Source organism: Alligator sinensis, unplaced genomic scaffold (genome assembly GCF_000455745.1).
Source record: "Alligator sinensis unplaced genomic scaffold, ASM45574v1 scaffold221_1, whole genome shotgun sequence".
NCBI classification, from domain to species: Eukaryota; Metazoa; Chordata; order Crocodylia; family Alligatoridae; genus Alligator; species Alligator sinensis.
In genome coordinates this window covers 2573993-2597047 of record NW_005841948.1, presented here as the reverse complement: position 1 = coordinate 2597047, position 23055 = coordinate 2573993, and the positions used below count along the sequence as shown (strand labels likewise).

General features: G+C 41.3%; 1 protein-coding gene across 3 annotated transcripts in view; it reads left to right on the top strand.

The window, feature by feature from the left end:
• Window positions 1–3498: 3498 nt before the first annotated feature.
• The window catches only part of PIP4K2A (phosphatidylinositol-5-phosphate 4-kinase type 2 alpha), a 109685-nt gene continuing 90128 nt past the window's right edge, over window positions 3499–23055 (top strand). For all 3 annotated transcript variants that reach the window (XM_025199712.1, XM_006020167.3, XM_006020166.3), the window contains exons 1-2: window positions 3499–3588; window positions 22862–22959. In XM_025199712.1, the coding sequence (XP_025055497.1) occupies window positions 22895–22959 (65 nt within the window). In that variant the 5' untranslated portion in view covers window positions 3499–3588; window positions 22862–22894. The remainder of the gene's footprint in view (window positions 3589–22861; window positions 22960–23055) is intronic.

Sequence of the window (23055 nt, the reverse complement as noted above, 5' to 3'; positions counted from 1 at the left end):
GCATGCATTTTTAGTTACAGAAATCATTATAATAGATTTATAACATACTTTTTGCACCAGCCCTATAGGGATGGCCAAGGGGAAAACTGGAGACTCTGTGTTGCATGCATATTCACGCGCGCACGTAGAGGGCAGGAGAGGTGCACATTTCAGATTCTTTCAGCTGCCATGGTGATGCAAAGCAGCTCTGAACCCAGCTTAACTGCCCAGTACAGCAAGGAGTCAGTGTGTACTGATGGATTTGGTCCAAAAGTTGTGTGTAACCTTATAGATTCATAGATTGTGAAGCTGGAAGGGATCTCGGAAGATCATCAGGTCCAGTTCCCTGCACAAGGCAGGAAAGACAGCTGGGGTCTGGTGACCCCAGCAAGGTGACTGTCCAGTCTCCTCTTGAAGGTTTCCAGGGCAGGCAATTGCACCACCTCTTGAGGGAGCTTATTTCACAGTCTGGACACTCAAACTGAAGAAATTTTTCCTAGTGTTGAGCCTGAAATAGTCTTCCAGGAGTTTGTGGCCATTACTGCTGGTTTTCCCCTAGAGTGCTCTGGTGAAGAGTTGTTCACCAAGCCCTGGATGTACTCCCCTGATGTAGCAGTAAGCTGCTACCAAGTCCCCTCTCAGCCTTCTCTTTTTCAGCCTGAAGAATCCCAGATCCCTCAGCCTTTTCCTTGTATGGCTTGCTGTGCAAGTCTCTGATCATATGGGTGGCCCTTATCTGTACTCTCTCAAGCTTCACCATGTCCTTGTTGAAGTGCAGCACCCAGAACTGGACACAGTATTCCAGCTGCGGAGTACAATATAGTTTGGTGTCATATAGTTTCAAATGGCTAAAAATATCACGTGGAGCTGTTTGGGCTTCTTGTTTTATAGTTCCTGTATGACTCTTCAAACATTATTAATAATAAATGCAGTTCCTTGGCAAAAACTGTTATGATGCCATGTAGAATGAAAATATGTATTGGTAATTTGGGATCCAAAAAAAAGATAGTATCTCATTTTCTCTATCCCCAAAAGAGGCACTGTAAACCCAGGAAATTGGTGTCAATTTTTTTTTTTAAGGCATGTGTGTGGTATTCCCTTTAAAGTAGAAATGAGTACTATATTTTCTTGTATACAGTACTCACCTTTGTCCCAAAATAGCCTTCCAAAATTGGGCTTCGTGTCTTAATTGGAAAAGATAATTTTCTGTCCACAGTATGAGTGTGGAGATGCTGTAAGGTGGCTGATGCTGTGTTTCCTTCTCTTCCCTCCAGCAGCTGCATGGATGGAGAGGTGGAATCCATCAGGGGCATATTTTGGTGTATGGGGAGGGAAGTGGGGGGAGAGGAGATGCACAGTGGTGCAGTTGTATCCTGCTTTGATTGTTGTGCCACAAAAAGTTCAAAACCAAATGTCCACCAGCAGCAGTCACTTCTATACAGGCAGCACTAATGGAGTCAGTTGACTTTGTAGCTCATCCCATACCTGATTTCTACTAATAGCTCGTCACTCCATAGGTGTTAATGACCCTTTCTCCTTTGTAATTGTTTTGATATACTGCTAATCAAGTTATCTTTCTCTGACCATTCTCCTGTTTGTTAGCTACTCTTGGTCTCTCTTCTTATTTCTTAGCCTTGCAGGCAGTTTTTCACCTCTTTTTAGAAGTTCTAGATCTGCCCATAGAGTCCAGGCTTCAGCAGCAGCTACAATTCCAGGTTTTGGCAGAGCAATCAAGAGCTGCTTGACAGTTCACCTGTGAAAGAGTTAAAACAGTAGCTTTTGCCTGGTCAGGAAAGGGAGGGGGTGAGTGAGCAAAAGTTTAGGCTCTATCTCTGCTTTGTGTGGACCTAACTCTGGGAAAATCTTTTTTCTTCATGTTGCCTTTCCAAAGTAAGGGGCATGTCTTTATTTGGTGGTGTATGCTATGCAAGAAAATACAGTATATAGCATTAACTTGAAAACTGGATCAACTCTTTCTCAAGCCATTTGTGAATAATACCTCATATGGTATGATCAATTCTGCGGTTCAGAGAAATGGGAGTAGGAATGCAGCTAGTGTGGTAGCAAGTGTGGCTGTTAGTAATGACAATAGAGACTTACACATTCAGAATTCCCCATTTTGTGTGTCCAGTAACTCACTAAAATCACTGGATCTCTACAAACTTCTTTTAATAGTGCATCATTTCTTCTGCTGAGTATGATATAATCAGTCGATGCAGCATTCGTTCTGTATGGTACATTGATTATAACAAATGTCTATGAATTATTAAAATCTTTTTGAGATTGATCTAGAGACTTGCATTGCTGTAAGCAAATCATTAAGTGTCTCTGAGCCTTGGTTTGCTTGACTGTACCATAACTTTACAGAATCATGTGCTGGGTCTAACCTGTCAGGGCATGGGATGATGCCCCTAATTCCCTGTGACTACTTCCATCATGGGATGAAAAGCAAGCTCTGCCGAACCTCTGGACTTCCACTCACCCAGGTAGAGCTGTGGCTCTGTGTGCAGGCTTCCACTCCCATTGCTCCAGGCACTGTAGCTCCACTTGCACAGCATGTAGCATGTGATGTCCCATGTATAGCCTTAGGGTAACTTATTTCCTCTCCAGAACATCAGGGAAACTTACTGCAAGGCTGTGATTCTGAGTCATTGTGCCTCCTGGGCTACTCTGAGCAGCACAGTTTGGAGCTTTTTATTGGACAGGTCATGTTTCATAGTATGGAGGGAAGGGTAGTATAGGGAAAATATCTAAGACCCTTGGATTAAAGTTGTACATACAAGTAAACCATTCTAGTTAATGCTTACTAATCGTTTATAAATCAAACCAACTCTAGTTTGTAAAGATGATGACAGCAGTCATATAGTAACTTTTGTTGAAGTTTCACTTGCTACCTGGCAGCATTTGGTGGTCTAACAGTGGACATACCACCAATATGCCAGGTTTTTAGTTCTGATACCATGTGGTAGATCCAATTTGTTATAACCAGTGGTTATACATATGATTTAACATGGCATGATAAGGGGCATAACAGGCTCCAAAGTAATTTTTCTCTGGACTTTTTATTTCCCTATGAATTTATGGTGAGGCTAAATGAATTGCAGTCATGGTATTAGATATAACCAAACACGACTACTAAGAAAACAAGTCTCCAACATATTAAGAATAGTTTTTAAAAAATAGATATCATCCTGGTGCTGTTTCAGATGCATTTTAGTAGACAAATGGCTGTTAACCTAATAATTGTACAGAATTTAAGCAATTCTGACATTGGAGTAGCACTATAAATTATCCCATAGGGTCTTACAGTATATTCTGTAGCTTGTGAAAGATAATTTACCAGAATATTAATAAAATGAAGGTGTTAATGGAATGTAATGAAACATTTTCCCAAACAGCTGGTATATTCTAGGACTTCAGAATCAGTGATGCCTGAGCATTAGCTTTTTTTTCCTCTCCAGTTTTACACATGATCATCTGACTGCTTCACAACTAGTCTAAAAACAATCTTTTGTTCCACAGGATCAGGAAATCTTCTTGGAGTTATGAAACATCATATAGAGATTCAAATACTTAGCCTGCAGCAGAATGGCAAAATGATCATTGAAGGTATTATTTCTGGACAGTTAGTATCTAATAAATGTTTATAGTGATAATCAAGGCATTTTTTTGTGTATGATGTTGCTGCCAAAGTATGTAATTGCACTTATTTGCTCCAGTTATTGGAAAAATAAGTCATTCTAAGTGGGAAAGAGGAGTAGATATGAAAATTACCATATCTGAGTTGGTAGGGAACCTTGGAGCTTTCTGCCATCTGTTGTGGTGCCAGATCACCTGTCTGGGGTCTTGTGAACCCAGCATTCATTCCTGCCTGTGGCAGGAGGTCAGGCTAGATGATCTGTTCAGGTTCCTCCTGACCATAGCTACTATGAAACTGTGAGATAATCTCCATCAGAGAATGTGAAAGAACTGGCACATAATTGATGGTCTGGTAACAAGGTTCTTAATGCATCTAGTAAGTTGTGGGTGGTGCTGCACGATTGGAGAACAGCAAATATAGTACCTATTTTTAAAAAGGGAAAAAAGATCTAGACAGTTGCATGCCTGTTAGTCATATCTCAATAATAATCAGAGCTTTAAAACAAAATTTGAAGGGGAAAATACAGACAGGAAGACAAATTTAAATATTGGATAAAAATGTTTCAAAGGTAGATCATGCCAGACTAACCAAATATGTTACTTTCATAAGAAACTATTTTTTAGATGAATGAAATTTTCTGCATTTCCTTTATCTGAACTTCAGTAAAAGTTTGATGTGGTACCACAGCAAATGGGGATTAATAGAGGAATTATAATGTAGGTAAGAAATGGACTAAAGGGGGAAGCGATAGCATATTGTGTGAGATAAGGCAATTAGCAGGCTGAGAGAAATGTTACAAGTGGAGTTCTTGAGGTTTTAGGCCCAAACTCATTTAATACTGGTATTTTTCAGTGACACAAGAAGTATACTGATGACTCAGAGTTGGGAGGCACTGTTAACAGAGAGGATAGTTGGAATATCCCCAGCTCATGCAGGAAGGTCTGGATGATCTTGAGGATTGGAGTATTAGAAATGGGATGAAACTGAATAGTACAAAATCCTAGACTTAAGCCTATGAGAACTGCCAAAGTCTATCATAAATTGGAAGCTCTTCCTTTGCAAGTGATAGATGAGAGACCCATGTGTGTTAGCCTATCACAAGGTGACTGAGAGCCAACCCTGTGGTATGTTAGTGAAAAGGGCAAATTCCATACTAAAATGGATTGAACGAGAAACTTAAGGGATAGATAGGGAACTAAACTATTAATGCCACTGTACAAATAACTGATCCCTCGCCTAGAATGTTGCATACAATTTTGGTCCACCAGCATTCAAGAAATATTAACTAAGTTGGAACAAATGCAGAAAAGGGTTACTAGAATGTTTGAGGAGTGGAGATCCTCTTTCCTTTTTTTTTAAAGAGGAAATGAAGAGCTTGGCTTGTTAAGCCTTGTAAAATGAAGGCTGATAAGGGGGATCTGCAAATACATAAGGGAGGAAGAAGAGCTATTTAAAGGGCAGTGACCTGAGAATAAGTGGGTACAATCCAGTTGGACTTCAGTTAGAAGGGACCTCTTGGTCCTGTATAAGAAACTACAATATATAATCCCTAACATAAACTGGTCAAGCTCCGTCTTAAATTTAAGTAATTGGTAATAGAGGCAACAGAAATCTCTTATTGGAGGTTGTTTGATTTTATGGTTTGTTTCTTTAAAACAAAAAACAAAACAAAAATCTCACCCCTCTGAGGGTGAGAGTGTATCCATTGTTTGCTTGACTAGACTGATAAATGATCTAGTAAATGTCCTTTTTTAGCTGTGCAGAATTCTTTAACTTGTTTATATTAGTAGAGCTACTAACTCTAATCAGTCCTCATGTTTCTAAAACAATGAATGGACATGATATACAAGGACTTTTCCTGCCCCAAACAGCTTGTTTTGGGATTATGACAAAATATAAGCAGGTAAAATGAACAAGGTGGTACATGGGGAAAGAGGGTGTGACAGTAACACAAATAAGTCATTTCTTGCCATTGTGCCAGCTGTAATCATGAATTTCAGGAAGACATTCTTGTATACACTTTGTCGCAGAGCACTAAGGTGCCCTGCTCGTAAAGAAGGGAAAGCTGCTAGAGAAAGAGCCCTAGCAGTGAATAAGGAGCCCAGCTGTGGGTTGCCAGGGCAACTGGAGCTAGCAAGAGCTCACACCTGCCAGCAGTCAGCTGACTGAAAGGGGCAGGGCCTGGCTCCCTTATAAACCCTAGGGGCTGAGGCCAGAGGGAGTTCTCTGCCAGCAGCCAAGGAGGAAGGAGCTCTCTGTCACTGAAGAGAGGAGAAGCCTGATGCAGGAGCAGCGTCTGACACTGCTGCGAGATGAAGAATCCCTGGAAGGCTTGAACGTGGTTATAGTCGGGCAGCTTCAGTTTAAGTTATAGCCAAGGGGCATGAGTTTGTGTTACTATTTAATACCTGTGGTTTGGGTGAAGCTATTAGGGGTTGGAGGAGGCCTCATAGGAGTCCCACAGCAGTGTGGTGACCCCAGTGCCAGTGAGGGCGCAGCATTCAGGGTGCATTGACCCCAGCCCCAGAGAGGGGGCAGCCTTACTGAGAAGGCCCCAGAGAGGGGGCAGCCTTACTGAGAAGGCCCAGAGAGAGGGTGTGGACCTGGACCGAATAACGTCTATTCCAGCTGTGCGGCTTGGGGCATGGTAAAGGGGTGGTTGGAGCCACACATAGCCCATAAGGCTAGGGTGCCCTGAAACACCCACTCTAGAACGGGGCCCACAAAGGGGTCCAGGAGCCCACGGGGCTCAGAGCACAGCTAAACAGCGTCTAAGAATACGTGAAGGCAGACTCCCTAATATATTGGAACATCAAAGACGTGGTGGGCGAGAATTTGAGGGTGCCTTTGGGCAAACTTGGCACGGGAAGGGGGCCTTGAGGAGATCACGGCCTTCCTGCAGGACCCCGCCATGACACACTTTATTGGATTGAAAGAATCTTTTGAATAAATGAGTTCTGTAGATCTCTGGCCTTAGAACATTTTGAGTTAAAATAGCAAGTTAAACAATTTAGATTGGAATGTGCCTGTAAACAGTATCCTTTTGTTGTGGGTAAACTATCCTTTAAATGCATTTTGCTAAACACCGCTTCTCTAAACAGCAGAGTTTTTATTGACTTGGTAATTTGGTTGTGTCTTACTAAAAGTGTGTGTGTGTGTTTACATTTCAAGTGGAAGGCAAGGTAGAGATCCACCTTACATACTAAGTCAGGGGTGGGCAAAATGTGGCCCAGGGGCTAGATGCAGCCTGCCAGGCCATTCTGTCCAGCCCGTGGGGCCCCTAAAAAAATGTAGAAAATTAATATTAATCTGCCCTGGGCTGCCTGTCTTGTGGCCCTTGATGGCTTGCCAAAACTCAGTAAGCGGCCCTCTGCCCAAAATAATTGCCTGCCCCTGTACTAAGTGAATCAGAGATGCATAAGCTTTTGTGAACAAGAACATTTTTACAGATGTGGTGTGACCTTCACCCTCACCCACATAGATTCATAGATTGTAAGGCTGGAAGGGACCTCAGAACGTCATTGTGTCCAGCCCCCTGCACCAAGTAGGAAAGATAACTGGGGGTCAGGTGACCCCAGCAAGGTGACTGTCTAGTCTCCTTTTGAAGATTTCCAGGGTAGGCGATTGCACCACCTCTGGAGGGAGCTTATTCCACTGTCCAGACACCTTGACTGTGAAGAAGTACATGAAATGAGCTCTCTTACCAAAATTTATGCATCTGTGATTCACTTAGTCTGGATGTCTATCCTGCCTTCTGTCTGACTTCAGACTAATACAGCCAACTACCACTCCATTCACATTTCAAGTAGTATTTAGATGTCTAGGAAATACTTGCCCAGTACAGTGTGCTACAGAATAGAAAGTAGAAACCAGGCAATTAAGTCTGTTTGTTTGTGAAGTAGATTGCCAGAGCACCGAGGACAAATTATAATGTCTATTTATCAGTCTAGCCAGCAATAAGGGTTTGGGAAAAGCAGTTCTTTTAACAGTCTAGCTTTTGACATCTAAAAAGAGGTGGTGTGAATTCTAAGACAGGGGTGGGCAAAATATGCCTACAGACCAGATCTGGTCCCCCAAGTGATTTTGTATTCAGCCTGTAGCTACCCCCACAATGCTTCGCATGGGGCTGAGCCCTGCCCAGGGCAGCCCATGCTGTGCTTCCATCCACACCTGGCCTGCGCCCACTGACTGCACCACCCTGGCCCTGGCCAGTGTGCACAGCTTCCCAGTGCAATGAGCAGCCACCTGTGGGCAGCCAAGTGGGTGGAAGGCAGCTTGGAGGTTGAGCCCCATGTGTGCTGGGGTAGGGGCTGCCTGACTGCAGTGTGTCCCCCCACCATCTCATCCCACCCCGCTCCCGCCTGAAATGGCACAGCAGGGGCATGAGGAAAAGGAGGACCCACTGCTGGAGGTAGGGGGACCAAGCACTACCTGGGCAGCTGCAGCAGCTGTGGCAGCAGCCTTGCTGGGAAGCTGAGCACACTGGCTGGGGCTGAGAGGAGGATGATCTGTATCCGCACTAAACTAACTGGGTGAGCCCTACTGCCTGTGCCTTCTGCACCCCCTCTCCCCATATCCCCAGCTGGCTCCCAGGACCTAGCATGTAGGCAGCTCCTCCACCACACACATACCCATCCTCTCTCATACACAGTATGCAAGAATAAGACTATTGTGAGCTATTATGCAATCCCTTCTATGTACACTACTTGAAGGAACATAAATCAGAACAAAAATTATTTTTTAACTCAAATTGAAATAGGTTCTGGTAGATATTTGATTTTTAATATATGATTTGTTTTTATCTATAATTTGTTAAAGTGATATCTTCTGAAAGATTTTGTGTGTACAGCCCTTGACAGCTCTCCAAAGCTTGTTAAATGACCTGCCAGCCAAAATAATTTTCCACCCCTGATCTAAGGTGTTAGCTGTTTGAATCTGAATACTTTGAGTGAATGGTTGTTCAGTCTTTAATTTCCAATAGGCAATTGTTATTCTAGGAATACTAGACAATATTGGATGGCTGTCTGCTTAACATGGGTCAAGAATGAGTAACAAGATCTTGTATATAAGAGGTGTCGAGCTCCTCCATGGACTGGATGTGGCTTGTCTGGATCAGGCCCCAGGCTGCCTGGGTGTGCCAGAGCTAGTGTACAGGGCCAGGCTGGTGGGGTGCAACCTGCAGCCCACACTTTGGACCCCCTGACTTGGATGCAGGAATCAGGTCCAGCCTGCACTCTGTGCGCAGAGCAAGCCCTGGATCTAGCATGTGCTGCATGCAACACATGAATTGGACCAGATGAGTCCTTCCCTCTGGCATCTGGACTGGACTGGACCACACAGGCCCCATGCTGTGGCTGACATGTGGGTTGCATTGGACTCTGACTGTGTTGCATCAACCACACCACACTGGCCCCATGCTCTGGCTGTGGTACATAGCTGCATCGCTCTGGCATGCAGACTGGCCAGCCAAGCCCCATGTTCTGCCTCTGGTTCTGTTGTATCAGCTGCACCACTCTGACTCTGGCACATGGACCAAACTGGATTGGCCCTGGAACCAGTGAACAGGGTTAGTCAACACAAGCACACAGCCCAGATACAACTCCTGTGCTGCGTTCAGCCTGTGTGCAGCATGCAGTTGCGGCCTAATGTGGCACATGAGGTTGGTGTAGAGACCTGTAGGCTGGATGCCATCCGTGGGCTGTATGTTTGATACCCCTGCTGTAGATAAATACTGAAGTGTGCAGTCAGAGCATGCTGTGTGAGCAAGCTTATACAGCCTCTTGATGCTATAGTGTACTTGCTGGCTCTAGGTTTTTTCTCCTAAACAAAGCTTTTTGTTCTGTGCTAGTGCTCTTAAAAACACATTTTGTGCACATTTAAATGAAGAGTTAAATACTTGTAATATGGCCTTCATATGCAGGGGTAGCTGAAGTGACAGATTCATTTAATGTACAAAGGTTCTATTGTGCAAAGCCAGGATCTTAGTGTTCAGTTTTTTGTTGGAAATGTCACCTGATAGTGCCAGCCTTTTCTTGATCTGCCATCAGAAATGAGCAGAATGTATTTAATGTTAACATCTTTTTCAGAAGGCAATAATTCCCTTGGTAAATGACAGGGTTGTGAGTATAGGATGGATAATCTCATTGCTTCCACATCCAGAGGCTGAATGCTATGAAAAAAAAAACTACCTAGAAAAAAAATACCTAGAAAGAGGTTTTCCTGTTCCTTTTTAAGAAAAGAATAGCAAAATATAACATGGTGGGTGTACCTCTAAACTTTTGAGTAATAATATACTATCCCACAATATAAAATAACCTAAGTACTAGAGCACTTGGACACTCCTCATTTCTTTTAGTCAATAATGAATCCTCATCTTTGGGATGTATTTTTTATCGTTTTTGTTTTTGGTGGTTTCCTTGTCATTCCCAGGCAGAATGCATTTGAACTACCACTCCTCCTTTTTTAAGCAACTGAGTTCTAGTTCAGCATGGTGTATGTTAAATGACTTTCTTTCCCATTGTATTTTTGGATTTCTTTTTATAGAGAGAGGTTTGTTTTTGTTTTTATTCAATTTCCTCTTATACCCATAGCTTTCAAGTAAATATAGTAGTTTCTGACTATCCAACTATTTACTGGAATCTGATTAGTTTATCCTCATTTTGAATTTCAAAAGGACTACATTTGACATACTTTTGCAGTAACATTAGGGCAAGATAACCACTGTCTTGCATAAGCTCTTTTAGAGCATGCTTTCTCAAAGATGAGTGAAGTGCTTTGATATGTAACAAATATCAGGTCGTCTTATGGGGTCTGTGTTATACTGAATAAAAAACAACAGTACTGTGCAGAACCCATAACAAAATCTAGAAAATCAGCACAGTATTTTCTTTGAGAATTAAGGTGGTTTGTTTATTTGGACTGATATATAAAGTCACAATATGTATTTTTGCTATTCTTGCTCCATAAGCTGGTGAAATGATGCATTCTAAAACACTTTTTGTATAAAGGAAAAAGCTATTCTGTTTTCATGCTAACCACCTGCAGGTTACCTGCAAAAACTGGGATTTTAGCATCGGTATAGCTAACTTGAGGTAGTTGATCACATTTTTCTTTCTCTTGTGGAGACAAGGGGTGTACAGAGTCACCTTGAGGAACAGTATTTTTATGTGTAGGTCATCCAGAAAGCAGGTAGTTTACCTGAATGAAAATAAAATATTTGCAATATTGGTGCATTTTTTTTCTTTTCTCACGTATTACTTTTGCGTTGAACTAGATGACTCCCCGAGGGTCCCTTCCAATCTTACTTTTCTATAATTCTGTGGACTTCCAAGGAAAAGCTGATAAAAGCAGTTTACTCTTTTTTTAAACCAGAAGCAAGGGCCAATTTATCTACCATACCTAGCAAATGTAAAAGGGCTCCAGATGGAAGCTGAAGAAATCAGTTACCATTAGGGGTGCATGGATAAAGATTTTCTTGCCCAGTGCTGATAGCTGATGATTAACCAAACATATCGGCCAATGCCAGTCTGATAGCCAATATTTAGTAATAGTGCAAGGCATTTTAAACTACTGACATAAATAAACCTCCTTTTGGTTTATTTTGCATTTATCACACCCCTTCCCCCTGCTCTGGCTCTTGGTGAGGAAGACAGTGACCACCTTATTTCCATGCACGTCACCCCCTCACCCATGGCTTTTACTCCCCACGCAGCCCATACTGCCATCCTGGGCAAGGTGGACCCTTGTGCAGACAGCAGCACCAGGAGTGTTTGGAGCCCCAGAGCAGACCCCTGCTGCGTGTGCAGCACTGTCATGGCAGCAGCAGCAGGAGCCGATAACACTCCCTTTGTTGCTGAGCGTGGCACCCTGTGACCACTCCCTGGAGCCCCCTCCCACTGTTCACCAAGACCTGTAGTCTGCCACAGCTTGTGCTGGCGATGGGGTGCAGGGACCAGATTATGCTTGCCAGGGTGCTCCGGGCACACAGCTGTAATTATCAGATTAATTATCAACCAAAAAAGTCCTTTCTTCTTTTATCGGTGCTGATCCGATAGCCAACCAATATATCGGTGCACCGCTAGTTGCCATGTACATATTTTTTCTGTTTAAAAAAATATATGGGGGGGGGGAGGCGGGAGTGATGTGATCATCGGTGTATAGATACAAATTATACAAATAGTTGTTGCAAGTATTCTGCCCTATTCTCTCTTTAAATATTAAATTAGGAAAGCAAGATAAGCTCACCTTTTTCTTGTATATTTCCACTCATTCAAATCCAATTGTGACTGTTTACAGTTTCTTTTGGACTATGAGATTTGTTGAGAACAGCATCAGGTTGGTTTCATAAGCCACACAATCTCGTATAAAATCACTTTGCATTCAAGTTTTTCACATACCCAAATACTCATCTTTTATTTTGTATTTATTTTTGTTATGTAACATTGACATTACTGTCATTCTTTTACATCTCTTCTGACAGTTCTAGAGCCTGAAAAAGTATTATGGCATTATTTTAATTTCTTCTTAAGTTGTATTTGTTGGGCTTGTGTAAAAGCTGAAAATATTTTACACAAATAAGGTGTCAATTTTTGCACCTAAATAAAGGTGCAAGCAGATACATAGAAGGCTTTTGACTACATCAGCAAAAATGTGGCATTACACACCACTCTAGATGCTTTCTCCTTCTCCCTTTTCCCCTGCCTATCTCCCCCTCCCCTGCCACATATCGTAGGTAGGTAGGTAGGTGTGATGCGTGGGGTTTTCTAGAATATGGAAATATCCCACACTTCAAAATTCTTAAAGCTTCTCCATATTTAATTTTTTATCATCTGTATGTATTCCTTTCCCTAGTGTTTGTCTGTTACTAGAGCTAACTCCTGCACGTCATCTGAAAAAGATGTCAGCTTCAAATTTGCATGACAATTAAAGGTTGCTTGTTTGGCCTGGGGTATTCTCGGTTTGAAGACTGATGTATTAAGCTGTAGTAGATCTAAATAAGCTGTCTGTCTTCACATCTTATACCAGAATGGGAGTGTGATGTTAAAAATAATTTATTTAGTAGATTCTAGAGATGTCTCAATATTATTTGGGTATATAAAAGATGCAAAGGAAATGACACTTGTTATAACATGTCATTTTGAATGTTTGTCTCGGTTTTTGATCTTCAGTTGGTCACTCTATGCTGTTTTCCGTGATGGGAACTCAAGCTGCTTCTATGCCCGAGATGCTTCGTTACATTAATTTAATGCTGTTGAAAACTGAAAACTACAACCAGAGCCTTTAATGAGAACTTCTATTTCTTAACCACAGATTTTATAGATCCTTTTATGAGGCTGTTTATTCATGATTGATATATATGCCAGTTCAAGGTCATATCCCAAGAATCCAAAATTAATATATTTTCTTCAAAAATACCTCACTGCCAGTTGAGGAATTAACTGCTGTAGAATGACTAAATACATGAAATATTTCATTTAAGATGTTCAGTGAATAACTCTGAAATTTGTGCCTTTCTATATTTATATAGTTTATAAAAGTCTTGGTGCTCTCAGGCCTTCTTTTTCTATCATTGTTGACCTTTGAGGGAGCTGAATAATCCAATCATTGACAGGTATCATCTGAAAGTAAAGCTAGTACACTGATTACTGGTGGGTGTTTTCAGACTGGTACAACTTCAAAGTATACTGAACTGACAGCTAGGTGGGTTTTTCATACTCATTTTAAGGGAAAGTAAATTCCAAAATTTCAGTTAAAAATAAATACTTTAGGCATTCATGCTATTGTATAAACAATTGCTCTTAAAACAGGGGATGATTTTTAGAAATGGTTCATACAGGGTAATGTTTTCTTGTGGCATTTAAACTCTTTCCACATATTGACAAAAAACAGAACAGTTTTTATGTGCTTTTTTCTTAATTCTCATTGAATATGATTCCTAGACACCATGAAAACCTTCATAATTCACCAAAATTCACTTTCTTTGACTTGCTCTAACTGATTTTTCTTTGAGAATAAGTGCCTTAAACTTTTATTCTTCTTGCAGGAATGGCTTCAAGTGTATCTTAAACTGTCTAATGACATTTACAAAATGACTGCTCTGCCCTGTGACAAAGAAGTCTTCCACAAAAGTGGATTAGCTACTGACCCTTTCTATTCTCTTCAAGCTCTAGGAGCTGTACCTCAAAGACTTTAAAATAATCAGATCTTTTTCCACTTATTAAAATGAGACACTAACCACTGTATAGCAACACTGTGACTTATATCCCATGTGGGAGTTTAGCTGCTTAAAAGCCTGTCTTCCTGTGCCTGTCTCCATAAGGCCTACTGTGTGTTAAGCCAACTGATGATCATTGTAAAACAAACAGGATTAAAAGTAACTAACTTTATAAAATGGAATATTACAAATGAATAAGCCTAGAAGCATTGAATCCCATCCCCCAGTAACTTAGTTAAATCCATGGAGTTTTTAGACTTATCTGGAAGGCTCTGGAGAAATGATGCCTTTATGACTAAATAGGATTTAATATATACTAGGGCTGTGCAAAACAGTACTGTTCCATTTCAACTTCAGTTTTGAGGTTTGGACGACACAGTGTTTTGTTTCAAATTTCATTCCAAGTCTAAATAGCCACACTGTTTCGACGTTTCACCTGAACATCGCACTGGGGAAAGTGAGTTCGTTTCCCCAGCATGATGGTCAGCTTCTCGCAGCTGGCGGGAGATGGGGAGAGCCAGGGCTGCGCTCCTGGCTGCTGCTGGGAGCGCAGCCCTGGTTCTCCCCTGTCTCCCACCACCTCGCTGCTGGCTGCATCGAAACTCGAAACATTTTGAAACTTTGAAATGCTTCAACTAGCCTTGTTTTATTTCGAAGCCCTTTGTTTTGATTTGATTTCTCTGTTTCAAGCTTGAAATGAGTCGAAACAGTGTCGAATCGAAACAGCTGGCAAAATTTCGCACAGCCCTAATATATACCCTGAGAAAGCTTCTCTGTCTTCATTCTCTAAAACGGAATCTCCAAAAGCTCTCTTTTCTGATATGGTGCTATAGCCATAGCTTATGTGAATATAGTATAACCTCATACATCCAGCATGCTCGGGCCTGAGCACCTGCCAGAAATTTGAAAATTCCAGTTTTTTTGAAACCAGAACAGCAGCCGGTCGCAGAGTGGGGTAGGGGCGGCTGCTCGCAGAGCGGGATGGTGAATGGCAGCAGCAGCTGCTGTGTGCAAGCTTCCCCCTCCATGCCTGGGGGCGGGGGGGGAGCAGTGGCCAGTACTGGAACAGCAGCCACATGCAGAGCAGTGGCTCGGGGTGGTAGATGGCAGCGGGAACCACCATGTACAAGCTTCCCCCTCCACATTCAGACTGTCTGTCTGTTCACTTGCTTCTCAGTTTAATCTCTGCAGCTTAGACTAACCTGAAAAGACTGAATCAATTCAGCCTCGGGCTTTTTGACAATCTGTACTTAGCCTTTGTGTGTTAGCCCAAAAAGGCCCAAACTTATGATATCGACCTGAGAGGTTAGAATAAAAAAGATCTATACCATTTTAAAGGAAAAATGTTTTGTGACCTGCTATTTACTTAGCATCTTTGACAAAAAGAACAATATTAGAAATTGTGTGTTGCCTATGAACTAAATAAGATTTGTTAGAATTCAAATAGAAGCAACTTTCCACAGGAGCTGCTTCTGAGGATCTCTTGGACATGCTGCATATCTTTTGCACAGGGTAAAATGTATTGCTTTGTTTTGGTTTCTTCCTCCTAAATTTCTAATCATCTGCAACATCTATAGCCTGTTATACAAGCTTCATGCTGCAGTGTAAAACAAATATGCCTCAGATCAGTCACTGTTCCCCGTCTACTCCAGCTAAGCATGCATATGTGCAGTAAACCGTGTTTATACACAGCTTAAATATCTCATTGTCTGCTTTGCATACAAGCAATTTATTGCTGCTTGTATTCTGACAAATGAAATCTAATGTTTAATTATGCATTGCACTGGTAATCTGGTATTTAGGGTGAATATGTCTGAATTAAGTAAGGACCATTAATAATGCCTAACAATTTAGGAATATATTCATTGCTTGATTTGAAATCATATAAATTAGTGAGGCTTATTTAAAAATGTCACAGTGTAAGATGGCTTTGTGGGAACACTTCTGTGTGTGCTAATTTCAGAACTATTACCAGCTGAGTTTTACTATTTATTCAATGTCCAGTAGGCTTTTATTATTCCCTTATTTGCAGTTTAATTGTAAACACGATTTTTCCTGCCAGTTTGAATTCAATCCTGAACCTGCAGGAGCAAAATGAACTGCAATCAGCAGATTTTGCTTGCAAGCTCCCTTTTTCTCTTGCCACCCCCCCTCCACCTCCACTCCAAGTAACAGAACTGCAGGTGAACTGAGCACGTCTAAATGTTTAAAACGTATATTAAAGGGACAGTATCAGCCTAAGGTAGTGGGGGCCAACCTTTGTGGCAGGTATGCCACAAATTTTGCTCCTCACCCTCTCCAAGAACCACTCTGATCTCCTTCCCCTGCCTGATCTGCTGCTCCACTTTGTTCCCTGCTGCACCTTCCACAGTGCTGCCTGTCCCCTCCAGTCTACCATATGCTGCGCTCGGAAACTGCCCATGGGATGCGTACCACAGGTTGGCTACCTGTGGTCTGATGCTTTCAAATGTACCCTCTATAAATGAAGGTAAATTCTGGAGGATGTCTATTGAGTATACTATACATGTAGTAAAAAATACGTTTATGCCTGTATCTGGTGGTGAATTGAGAGAGAGCTCCCTGGGCCATTTATTCCTTCTTACAGGTAATTATTTCCTAATCTAATAAATATACATAGGGCTCTACAAAACTGCCTAGAATAATCAAACTTGTAGTGGCTTTTTTGCTGCTGCTGCCTAGCTTCTGCTGTGCAACTGATTAAAAAAAACTCATAAAAAATAATAATTTTTAAATGTATCCTGGGATGCTGTATGAAATTTGTCTTTAAAGAAAGTACCTTTTTGACATCAAACTATTTGGCAGTATGTAAATAGGAGAAAATATACAAATTACAGCAAAAAAATAACTTTGTGACTGAAGTCATGATGCATTAAATTCAAGAGAAGTAGATTGGCAACACTGAAAGTGCTTTTCCTATTTGAGTACAAATGAATGTAATTTATTGGAGGTATACTGTAAATGCTGTTTGCTTTTTAAATCCTTTGCAAGAAGACCTCTTTATCAGCAGATATTAATTAGCTTTTTGTGGGGAAATTATTGCAGGTTTGAGATTTTTTTTCCCTTTCATTCAGAAAAACTCCAAAGAAAATGGGTGTTTCAGTGGTTTTAGTTCTCCACCAGTTGAATGCTTCTAGGATAGGAGGATTGGTGAGGGATCCCTTTTTAGGGTGGTAGGAGATGGATTCGATAGTGGCATCTGCTACAGTGGACTCAAAGTGCTCTTTTGATTTAGCTTGAATAGATTCATTGTCTTTCAAGAGCGTCAAACCACCCTGTGATTGCAGGAAGGTAAGACTGAGGAAACTGGGCCATAGGTGGCCTTTGCCCGGAAAAAGCAATGCCTGTCATATTTGTCAACACAGAACTTGATCTCTTTGGCTTTATTTTGCCACTACTGGTTTTTGATTTCCTGGATACTCCTTTGAGCTTTGGCTTTGAGGAGCTGATAGATGTCCTCCTTCTGCTAAAATGAGGTATCATCTTGCTAAGCAGAATGGCCCTTCTCTTTTGGTTGAGGAAGGCTTGGATCTCGGTGTTCCACTCATCAAAACAATTTTGGTGTTGGTGGGTGGTATAGCCAGTTAATTAAACACAGGCCATATAGATAGCAGCTTCAAACCACTTCCAGAGTTCTTCAGTGTTACCTTCATTTGTGGACAGGGCAAAGAGCCTTTCCCTCAAGCCACTGTTGGAGATCCTTTACAGGGTCTTGGAAAGATTTTGGTGTTGAGTCCTTTGCATTGCTTTTGGCTGTTTTCGGTGTTGGCTGGATGTTCATAGTGGATCTGCCAAGATGGTGATCTGTCCTGCAGTTATCAGCTCCTTGCATGGCTCACATGATAGACATCCATTTAATCAGGGGTTCTAACAATAACATACTCGAGGAAGTGCCAATGCTGAGAATGAGGGGGTCTCCAGGTCGTCTTATATTTGTCATTCTATCTGAAGATGGTGTTTGTGATGACAAGACAATGCTCTGCACAGTTCCACAGGAGAAGAATGCCATTGCAATTGGCTTTCCATACTCCTTTCCCAATGATGCCACTCCAGAGTTCCAGGTCACATCTAGCTGTGGCATTGTAGACACCAAGGAGAATGATCTTGCCTTCCTTGCAAGTGTTTAGTTAGTATGTGATCAAGGTTGGATACTTCTTTGACATCATCAGCATCAAGTGTTGAGGCAAAGACAGAGGCGGTGGTGTACTGTTTATTGCTGATCTTAAGATGCAGGGTCATAAGATGTTCATTAAAGCCTACAGGGAGCTCACTGACCTGCTGATTCTTGATGGTGGAACCAACACCACGAATGCATCTGTCTTGGGCTGGTTTCCCCTTCTGGAAGAAGGTGTAGCCTCTACCCTCAGCTAACCCTCATCCAGTTGTCTCATCTCACTCAGAGCTGCCCTTTTCCAGTTGTCCAGGACTTCTCCTGATTGCCATGAGTTTTCAAAGATAATGGCTAGTGGCTCTGCAGTCACATTGGCCAACTCCCTCAGCACCCTCAGTTGCATTGCACCTGGTCCCAGGTATATGTCCAGCTTTTTTAAATAGTCTCTAACCTGTTCTTTCACCACTGAGGCTTGCTCATCTTGTCTCCAATCTGTGCTGCCAGGTGCAGTAGTCTGGGAGGTGACCTTGCCTGTGAAGACGGAGGTAAAAAAGGCATTGAATAGTACAGGGGTTGTTAGCTGGGGGGGTATGTGTACCCCTGGGGTACAGTAGACCCCTGATTTACATGATTCTGACTTATGCGTGTCTCGCGGTTACACAATTTTTTTATTAGGGTCTGGACTGGAAAATTCCCTTTGAGATGCGCGTCATTTGCGTATACACACGAATACTCGCAAGATTCTCATATATACGTGAACGCCTCACAAAATATGCTGGCGGAATCAAGTGGAGCTGTGCCGCCATTGTGGTAGCGGCATCTCAGAGTGCGTAGGTGAGGTGCTAGACACGCCTCCTAAAGGCAATTCCGCCGAGAAAAAGAGGGAAAAAAACTATGACTAAGGTACGTCTGGGGTATGCAACCCCTCGCTATTCTATTATTTTCTATGGGGAAAGTCGTCCTGACTTATGCAAATTTGACTTACATGAAATTCTCCTAGAACGCAATACACGCATAAATCGGGGGTCTGCTGTACTTGGGAAGGCCCCAGGGGGTACGTGGAAATGGCACGGAAAAGCAGGGGTACTTGGGAAGCACTACCACTGCTTCCAGTGGCACCCAGGCCATGGTGACAGCAATGACAGTGTGCAGGTGACAGTGGTGGCAGCATGGCGGTGCTTTCCCACTGTTGCGCACCTACTTCACGTTCGGCTGCCAGGGGATGCTGCTCAGCTACTGGCCACCGGGCCCCACCCCCTCTCCACGTCTGAAAGGGGGTACCCACCAGGAGGAGTACCCACCAGAAGGGGTACTCTCCTTAAAAAACATTGAAAATCCATGGAATAATACTTCAGCCTTTTCCTCCTCCTCTGTCATTAGGTTGCCTCCCCATTCAATAAGGGACCCACACTTTCCCTGACCTCCCCTTTGTTGCTAGCATACTTGTGTTAACCCTTCTTGTTACCCCTTCACATCCCTTGCTAGCCGCAACTCCAATTGAGCTTTGGCCTTCCTGACTTCATCCCTGCATGCCCGAGAAGTATTCTTATACTACTCCTTAGTCATCTGCCCCAGCTTCTACATGTAAGCTTCCTTTTTGTGTTTAAGCTCACTGAGGGTTCTCTGCTAAGCCAACCTGGTTGCCTGCTATATTTGCTATTCTTCCTGCACATCAGGATAGCTTGGTCCTGTGCCCTCAGTAAGGTTTCTTTAAGATACAACCAGCTCATTACCAGTAATGTGGTAAAGAGGGACACATCACTTTGCATATCACAGTGATTCTCTACCAGGGTGTTTCATCACCCTAGGGTGCTGTGAGATACTTTTAGAGGTGGTGTGGGTTGCCCTGTAATACTAGTACCTTGAGATGTGTCAACAGATGCACACAATTCACAAGTTAAACCCAGAGATTTCAAGTAGACATTCATATTATCAAAAACTTTCTGGCCTCTTGTGGTCTTTCTGAGCTCTTTTTAACAGAAGAATTGCTCTATTTTTTTTCTTACTCAAGAGTGAAAGCAAAGAACTGGCATTTTCTGTGGATGCCTTCAGTCTAATGAGGGGTGTCTTTAGCCTAATGAGATTGGCATAGGTCAGTGGTTCTCATTAGACTTTGCTTTTGACTCCTCCTCTAACAAACTTGAATGCTTGCCTCTACTGCTGCTTAGCATTTTTCAAAGTAACCCTGGAAGTGAGAATTTCCTGATTCTTGTTTCCACTGTTGCCCTCAGATATGAATAATAGCAATGAAACCTGAAAGGTGTATTTTTGATATCTCTTGGAAAGGCTGTATGCAGCAAAGGCACTGGATCCATCTGGCTGCAGATGAAGACAGAACAATATGAATTATGTGCATTTATAAAGACTGAAAAACCTCTTTAAGATTAAATTCTGCAAAAGTTGATGCTGTTCGCCCAGGAAAAATTCTTATTTGCTTCAAACAACTGGATTTTTTTCCAAGCATCATTTATAACCCACCACTCTGAGATAGCAAAGTGTAGCTCAGAATTAAAGGAAACTAGAATCCTACTAATTAACAAAACATATTAGATTATCTTGAACTTCTCCCTGCCATTACAGGATTATTCTTTGTTGTATGAATTCCTGTATTTGGATCCATGTGAACTTTCCCCTGTGTGGAGCTTCACTGAAGTCAGTTTAAACATGGAGATTTGCCCATGCAAAGATGATGGCAGAACCAGGGTCCAGACTGAGAGCCTTGATTAAATGATGATGATGATTTGGTCATCTTTGTTATTGAACTTTTCATTAATGATTTGAAATGACTATTGAGCACATGATTCATAAACAAAAATAGACCATTACAAATAGCAGTTTATGCCAGGTAGTCACTAGAGACCAAGATTATATATTATATATATATTACCAAGATAAAACTTGCTGTAGTCCACTGAGAGTAACCAATGCTAATGACTGTTTTTATGCTGTGCTAGAAAACTTTGTTGACATTTTTGCTGCGCTTAAAAATGTATATATTTTTGCAAAATAGATTAACTGCATGTTCAGTATGTGTTTGAACTCTTACACCATGGTATGAAAACAAGAACATTTTTTGCTAAGGTAATGTGTTTTCATGATATGAAATAGTGGACACTGGTATTTTAAATACCCTGAATAATCCCTTATTTAGGTGGATGCTGTCAAGTCCAATGTTATCCTAGAATTTAGGCTTTATTAAAATTTGTATTCCAAAATTAAGACCTGTAGATGTGTTTCTATGAACTTACAAGAAAAGCTTGGTTAAAAAAAGTTTTAATCCATTCTTGATTGACTTTTAAGTACTAGTAATTTAAATTGTGGTTAATATGAAATAGTTTTTAAGTGTCAAAAATAAAACACAATGAGGTTTTAATTTTTATTTGCTTTTATAATTGTATTAGTCACACAAGCAAGGAAATCTATGGTTTATATAAATGTGTAATCTTCACAATCTCCTCATAAGCCCTTGCTGCTCTTTTCCATCTGCAAGTAAACTATATTAAGCTAGTAACAGTACATAGCTTATTTCCTTTTCTTGTTTCTCTGTTCTGTCTCTGCCAATTTGCTTCCTGTCAAAAGTAAGAGTGATTGGGCGATCTTGTGATTTATACTGTATTAAAAAAAAACCCTAAAGAGGTTCTTTTCAGTTCAAAAAATGAAAGGGGCATTAGGGAAATTATTAATTGATTAATGTATCTGAAACTGGTGCTGCACTTATTAATGACTGCATATGAAATATTAAATTTCGTAAAACTACCTCAGCAGTTTTTCCAGCATAAGAATTTACCTTTTACCCCGTGTGAAATTAATTTAAAATAATATAACATTGGACTGATTTTTGTCAGTGTGATGAGATCTTATGTTCAGTTATTTTATAGGTGCCCTAGGGCAAACTTGTCCTGTTTCAAATAAATACACATACCGATTACAAGCTTTCTTTTTAAGAGAGAAGATGTTTATGTTCCTGAACCTCTTAAGAGTTCAGGGATTACCTTTTATCTCCTCTGCAAAAATCTCACAATATGGGGCTTGTTCAGTCTCTAACTCCTGATATTACCTAAGGCAACCTACAGCTCCTGGATAATGGAGTACCATTTGGTGGCAGGGGACTTTGGCAGCAGTTGTTTTCCCGTACTGCCCTGTGGCAAAATTGCTGGCTGCAGCTGGGTCCTAGTTCCCACCGGTCTCTGTTCTAAACTGGGTCAGTCTGTCCTGCATCCTTAAAAGTTTGCTGACCACCGACCTAAGGGTGACAAACTGCCCAAACTGCAGTCCTGCTTTTCTTCAGGTTCACAGTTGCTCATGCTACCTCCACAACATATCCAGATCATGCTAACCCAGAAACAGGGGTCCTTCTTGATAGCTTGTGTTACCACTAAGCCATCATCTCGGTTCAGATGAGTTCAGTATTAACATTATCATCTCTCACCAATATTCTTAGTCCTTTTGACTCTGTGCTGACTACATTTATAGTAACATACACAGCAGATAATAAATTGCATGGATACCAGTCTGGAATTGTCCTTAAAATATTAATTGCAAAAAATTACTGTGATCTGAGGCATTTAAATGGTGGCATATAGGAAAAATGTAGTAAATCAAGGCATCTGTTCTTTCCAATGTGTTTGCAGGAGTAGAACTCAAAAACATACCAAGGGAGACGAGAGACCTTTGAGCGATTCTTCTTTTTTTTCTGATTAAAATTTATGCTTAGAAAGTTTAATGTGTCAGGCCTTATTGGTTTTCTGGAGAGAGGGAACATCTAAATTTTGCTATGTTAGGTTTTAGTCTCTTGAATTTTTATAAGTTTTAAAATATAAAATACTGTTGCTACCATTACATCATAGGTAGGTAACCTTTGTAAAGTATCCAACAACTAAAACAACTTTCTTTGTTCTAGATCAATGAACTGAGCCATGTTCAAATCCCTGTTATGTTGATGCCAGATGATTTCAAAGCATATTCGAAGATAAAGGTGGACAATCACCTTTTCAACAAGTAAGTGCAAGTAACAGCTTTTGCTACAGATGGATAAAACTTCTGACAGCAATCAGCAATAACTTTACAAAGTTTTATAAATTCATTTTCCGCCAC